General features: G+C 34.6%; 1 protein-coding gene across 1 annotated transcript; it reads right to left on the bottom strand.

The window, feature by feature from the left end:
- LOC105175323 (pentatricopeptide repeat-containing protein At3g46870) lies at positions 3405-6744 on the bottom strand (the record flags this gene model as incomplete). Its single annotated transcript, XM_011097733.2, is given in 3 exon segments — positions 3405-4790; positions 5602-5992; positions 6402-6744. Coding segments are annotated over 2 exon segments (733 nt in total), but the record flags the coding sequence as incomplete, so codon positions are not given.

The following is a 7318-nucleotide window of genomic DNA, read 5'->3' as shown; positions in this document are numbered from 1 at the left end:
ATGACAGTCAAAGAACGTTTGCTATTACTTCCTTACTACTTATTACAAACTTCAAACTCATTTCTCCAAAATTCAAACCCCTTTAAGACCGATTTCTTTGATTTTAGGTTTTGGATGTGGCCTATGCAATTTGAAATTATACGTAGAAACAACATCCATCAATCGTTTTCGAGTTATCGGGTAAGTTCTTACCTAAACTTGATCAAATTTCAAAGTACATCGATTAGGGTTTTGAGCAATTTAAAGCTACGTACCCGACCATGCACCCCCCACCCTCCCCACCCAAAATGACATATATATATATAAATGACAATATATATATATATATATATATATATATATAAATCCATCATATGATTAAATACATTGTAATAATCCCTGATATCTTTAAAACAAATCTTACTTAATCCTTAACTGTTGAATTTTAATTAAAGTAGATATGGAATATTTTTAGTAATGAGAGGTAAAATTGAAGGTATTTGTTTATTTTTAATCATTTGTCAAAGAATATCATATACTCCAATAATGTTATAATTATTACAACTAAATAAAAGATAGAAGTATCAATCAAACCACTACTGACTATTCAGAAAAGTAGAACAAATAATAAATATAAGTTGAATATGTTCTTTAAATTTTGCAATGAATTCTGAGTTTGAATTTTAATATAAGTTTTTGAACAATGAGCTTCTCATAAATGTTGAAGTAAAGATGGCTGGTAGAAAAATATTATAACCAAATTTGATAATCAGTGTCAACACAAATAATCAATTGCCAAAAATAAGACAAAAACATTGGTTGAGACTCATGCAAATTTTTGTCTTTAATTAACTAGGAGTAAAATGTATTTATTACATTTGAGTTTTAGTTTTTTTTATTAATATTTGTATTTTTGTTCAGTTATAAAACCATAAAAAAGTAAAATAAAATTGCAGTTTTAGTCCTCTAAGTTAGGGGTGACAATTTTGGTCATTTTTAAATTGGTGATGTAATTTTAGTCATTTCCGACTAATTTGGTTGAAATATTTCATCATCAATTACGTCAACACCTAAATTAGAGCTTTCGGCAAGTTTGGTGAAATGTCAGTCGAAAATATTAGAAAATAACTTGGCAAAAACAAAATTATCACTTGATCTTGATACATAAATGACTACATTTTATTTAAATTAAAAAATGAAATTGTTAAAAAGAAATATGATGAATATGTATTTAATATGAATGTAACAAGGGCATGAATCCCATTTTGATGATGTGCAGTCTAGTCCGGGTGTGAAAATGAAGAAGATTATTGAGATGCGATGATGATGAGTGGCGTCATCATTTAGAAATATGTGTTATGATCGAAGTTGTGATATATATATATATATATGTATGTATGCATGGTCCATGAGCATGAGCATGTGAGGAGGAGAAGAAGGACTCCAGACTCATCAAACTCATTGACTTGCAATTACTTAATTCACCTAACCTCCTGCAACAATAATATTATTTTTAAAACAAGAAAATCATCATCAAATTAAATGCATGAAATAGACTTAATTTTCTACTACTGGATAAACTAAAATAAGCCCGCGATTTGTAATATATACAGATAATTATCTGGAAGAGTTGAGACTTAATTCAGATCATCAACGCCATGATTTCTGACTTGTGTAAATATATATTATATGAATCAGTGCCATTCTTGATTTTACATGTGCCCCCGCAAGTTAGAAAAAAAAAAAAAAAGATAAGAATAAAGATAGAGAGTGAGTAGCCATATTCAGAATGAAATTTTTATAATTGGTAGCTAGCTAGCTTAGGACAAATATAAATTTTAAAAGACTTTAAGTCTTAGGTAATAACAGCAGATTTGGAGGGGAGGGTGGGGGGGTGGGGGTAGGGTTTTAATTTTAATTCAGTTTTTCTTACAACTAGGTAGCTAGATCATCAGGCAGGGAAGACGCTATTCAGATTGAAATGTCTTATTCGAGCTGTATCTACTACTCAAAGGTTAAGGCCTTTTATCGTAGCATAAAGCTACCTAAAGAGAAATATTAAAGTTGAGCACAAGTATGAAAAAGAGAGGCCTCCTCCTTGTGCATGGTGCATGGGGGAGGGGGAGGGGGAGAGGGAGTAAAAAAAACAAGATACTTTTAAAACCACCAATATTGCTGACAGGGATTAGAAATTACTAGTATATATTTCATTACATACGACTAATAATCAAAGGTTCCGTGGGGACATATTCGATTATGACATATCGGTTTTTTCCGGACAAATTTGTCAAATCTTACTCTCGTAGAAAATAAAATGCATGAAAATCAGACATCCAAACACTGCCTCAACTGTGTATTTAGAATTGAGTTGGATGAGTTGTGTGTGAAGCCCAGATAGTAAGAATTTGAAATGGCCCAATAATTGAACTACATCACTTCTATTCCCAACAATACAAATTTTCATTAATTCTTCAATCCAAACTGGGCTAAATTCTCTTCTCCACTGTTTCCGGGTTGGACGGAGGCCTATAAGAAATTAGTGATTGTGAGCCGTAAGTCTCACCAAATGCATTTTTATCTTTGAATTTAAGTTTGAGGTGAGAGATGATCTGAAATAACTCCATATTATATAAATTTTAAATCTATTATGAAGTCTAAATCCAAAGTTTAAGGATTTGAGATCTTTTATGACTGTAATTTATCCAAGTAAGTTTGATAGATTTTTTATTATAGATTTTCAATCCAAATATAGCATAATTATTCTTCACTTAATTTAAGCTTATGCCTCATCATCTTACTAATTCTTCACTTAATTTAAACTGTAAATTGGTCATTCTTTATAATCTTTTGATTCATATTGTTCCAGGTATATTTAAAATATTAACCATCAATACATGGCATGATCTGGCTTAGGATATGATATATCAATTTAATTTGGTTTTTGGAACAGTAAATAGTTATTAAATCACAGTGTTATACATATATATATATATATTATTTTTTGTATTCCATCAAGTATAAAAATATTAAATCCTGTCACATCAATAGTAAGATTTACATGGGGGGAGACTGAATCTCAGCGTATCATGACGATGAATCCTCTGCGTTGTAAAAACAATCTTGTCTACAGATTTACAGCTTAAATAAATCGGCTCCACTAATGATGTGGAGTTACATAAGCACGTGGTTGGTAATTGTTTCAGCAAAATGATCATGGCAGAAAATTTTTATGCAAGGGTGGATGTCTCCAGGGCTTAGAGAGGATGCTTCCCAGATTCCACCAAGAAGCTTCCTAAAAGATTCAGATAATCTTTATGATTTGGCGGGTACGACCGTACTTAATAATTTCTAATCCTATGTTGTGATCTTCTGACAAGAAATGTAAAAATGAGTTCTATTATTACATTCCATTTACCCCTGAAAAATGGCAGTTGACTTCTGAACTATGATTGAGTACTGAAACTGCTCCGTGTGTATGTATATAAAGGCAAGAATACCTCCCATTATCCTTCATTACTGCTCTTCACACATTCAACCTCAATAATCAAATCCTAATCTGCATAGAGCAGTAGAGAGAGAGGGCCGGAAAAATGATTTGTATGCATGCAGAATCCCATTTATACATTTTAACCTTGATCTTCTACATTTGCATATTGATCCCCTTCCTCCAAATAACTCAGTCTGTTCTTAGAATCTTCAGTTTCCTTTTTAGGCCACACGGTCAGAGGGAAAATGCCCACACTGAAGAGACTCCAGTGTGCGAGGTGGATCTCCCGGTTTTGAGTTTTCAAGATCTGGAATTCAGTAACAAAAACAGAGGAGAAGCAGTCAATAATGGAGACGACATGTGCTCAATTTGCTTGATGGAGTTTGAGAAGGTTGATTTAGTGAACAAACTTCCGAGGTGCGGGCACTTGTTTCACATGGAATGCATGGAGAAATGGCTCGACAGATGCCAATTCACCTGCCCCTTGTGCAGGTCTTTGGTGTTGTCCGTTGGTCCTTTGCCATGCAAAATGTGGGTTCCAACCCCCTGCCCGTAATTCATAGCGCTTGCTTGTTAATATTATGCTGTATTATGTATATATACATGAGCCCACAGTCATCGGTTTCCTCTTTATTCAGGCTCTTTTTCAAGTTTCCGTGATTGGCTTATGCATTTCCTTCTGGCTGATTAGATCTTCCAGTCCCTGTAGCAGGGAAAAGATTTTCAATCGAAGGCAATAGTCTACTAGTTGGCATAGGCCGGATGAGTTATCTGCTTATGTTCTTTCACGACATGAGCTGACATTAAGTGGTCTTCCAGGAGATAAACTCTTCGTAATGGTTTTCTCACTCATTTTCCCTCCTCTTCATGTCAAGAACAGAATGTTATTTGTTTTGTTACGACATAAGTCATCCTTATTTGGATACAAACAAAAATTTGCAGGACCCAGTTTCAGAAATAAGTGGAAATACAACCTTACACACATAATTAATACCAGCTTGTAGTACATAGTTCACAAGATTACATCACTTTCAATTTACACCATATCTTAATACCTGGACCGTTTTCTTCACGTGGCTTTGGCAATTCACTGATACAAAAATTTGATATCCACAATGTTGCACCTTACCACATATCACAGAGAAAACACTGTAGTGAAAACCTTGCTACATGGTCATTCAATAAGGAATACCCTCAGTAGATCTCTCCTCACTTATGTTAGATCTGAAGCAACTTTAAGTCCATTATGGTAGGAAGAGAGGTGTCAATTAGTCAGATTCAAGCAACTCCAACTGTCTCCAACGTATTACAGCACTCCGAAACCCTGAAACCAGATACAATGAGCCCTCAACATGAAGATATGAGACAATCTAATCACCGACGAGAGCCACAAGCAAGTCATGCATAATCAGAAAGGCCTCCTCTATTACATTTCCTTCTTATGTTTGAAGAATTTCCTATATTTCATGTTTCTTTGCTGAAGAGCACTATCTTGCAAGTTCAAACCATATATATCAAACATCCCCAGTTTATATATACTGGTTCAGTCTTTTAGCTTAAGTTTATTCTATTTCAGAAAATCCCTCTTCATATGATGTGGAGAAACAAATCAGAACGTAATACATGTACCTGAAAGTAAATATCCTACCTTTCTAGGGTCTTAGCTACATTTGGTGCGTCAGACCTGCAATATGGATGTTTCTTTTTTTCTTTTGATAAGTACAAAATAGATGAGTTAACTTCTAGAGAGACAGGCCAAAAAACTCAAGAAACTCGTACAGTCATTTAGAGTTCAATGTCTTGTTCACGTAAACAAACTCAACTGAAACCCAAAAGATAATATAATTCTTCAAACAGCTTGGCGTACTAGTGTGGAAAAAAAAAAAGAAAATTGGGTCTTTGAAAATCGAGTATGCTAATTACCACCAGTAATCATGAAGAAAAAAATAATTAACAGAGAGAGGCAATGAAGATCTATAGCATGAAAGAAACAGCTTATAAAAAATAAAACATGAAAACTCTTATTAAAGCTTGTACAAATACTAAATTCAGTGCAGGTTTATTTGAAAACTCAGGAAGCCTCCTTAATAGAAACTGGATAGTGGAAACAAGTTGCACGAGCGCAAAACACAAACCTCATCTTAACCCAAAAATCTCCTCTGGAGGATCATAAACACGTTGATCAGGAAAGATTTCCTCAAAATCTTGTTTGACCTTGTTTCTTAACAAGGGATGCGGCAGAAGCCCCTTCAATAATATCCTAAATGGCAATTGCTCTGGAGGATCTGGAGATTTTTTCATATCCTCATAGATGTTCATGGCATCAGCAGGAGAACCATACTGTAAGAAACCTCGAATAACTTCAGTATATGTCTGAGAGTCGGGAAATAAATATTCCTTTCTCATACTTTCCCATAACTCCATTACATCATCCATCTTTTTGCGCCTAGCCAATGCAATAATTAAATCCTTGTACAGGAAAACATCAGGTTTGTACCAGTCTTGTTTCTGAATAACCCTGAACATCTGAAAATATCAACAAATTATCTTAAGTTAAAATACTACATTTAAATATAAGATTTTCAGAGAAAAAAATTATAAAAGCGAGTAAACAATTTCACAACAAGGCACAGAGAGAGTTGCCAATACTCCAGTAACCAAAAGCCACTATGAAACGGGAAGAGCATCATGAACTTCCACTTACAGCACCCCCAAAACCATAAAACTTGATAGCAACTAAGTACACTAACATAAAAAATGCCAGCCCAACAAGAACAACCATTGAAACAGGGGGACGCGCAATTAGTGAAATCACTCTCTAATGTCAAGCACATCCACTTGTTTAGCTATAAGACCCCACAGAGATCAAAATGGAAACCACAAGCAATACAAGGTACAACTTGCGAAGAACAAAGTACAACCAAAATTGAATCACCTTGACAGCAAGAGAGACCTCCTCCTGGCGTTCGAGTTCGTTGAGAACGGCAACCATGTCCAATTTGAGCAGCCTGAGCACGTGGGTTTTGATGAATTTATCTAGCTTCTCCTTGTCGTCTTTAAATCGCTTCAGGCCTAGTATAATGAAGAGGGCCTCTTTTCCGATAAGTTTCTTGCCCCTCCACAGAGGCCCTCTGGGCCTTCCGTCGTGGTAGAGCCGGGCGCAGCCCAATGCCGGCGGAAATATACTACTGATAGAAGGTGGTTGTGGAGACGCAGAAACTAGGGCTTCAACGCCGCGGAGGGATTGCGAAGAAAAAAGAAGTCTGGTTAAGAGGGACGCGGAGGCGAGAAGCGGCGCTCTGGATCTTGAAACTGTGGCCGCGATTTGCATTTTAGGGGAGGAATCCGGCGAGCGGGTACCGTACCGGGTACTCGGGAGGAGGGTTTAAGGAGAAGAACGAGAATGGGGGGTTTTGACTTTGGAGAGTGATTAATTAGTTGGTGACTTAAGATTATTTAATTAAAATATAATACAATTTATTGCATTATGTACTATTTTAAGATGTCTCTAATGAAACTTAAGTCTACTCCACTAAACATTTGTCGAAATAATTAGTGAATTAAATAAAATAAAAATTAAGGTTACACTTCTGAATTTGTAGAAAGTATTTGGAGTAAAAATTTTAATTAATTATCGGAGTATTTGAAATCTATCATCGTATAATAAAATATAATTTAAAATTAGAGTCTAGAATTTAAAATATTTGTATTTATAATACACCAAATAAATTCAAAAATCAAATATTTTAGCAATTTAAAAACCATAATTAATTTCGAATACACCAATCCAATGTAACCAAAAATTTCAGTATATAACATTTATCATGAAAATCAAAACATATTTTAGATAAT

The sequence above is a fragment of the Sesamum indicum genome, linkage group LG12 (genome assembly GCF_000512975.1).
Source record: "Sesamum indicum cultivar Zhongzhi No. 13 linkage group LG12, S_indicum_v1.0, whole genome shotgun sequence".
NCBI lineage: Eukaryota > Viridiplantae > Streptophyta > Magnoliopsida > Lamiales > Pedaliaceae > Sesamum > Sesamum indicum.
This window is presented reverse-complemented; position numbering and strand designations above follow the sequence as displayed.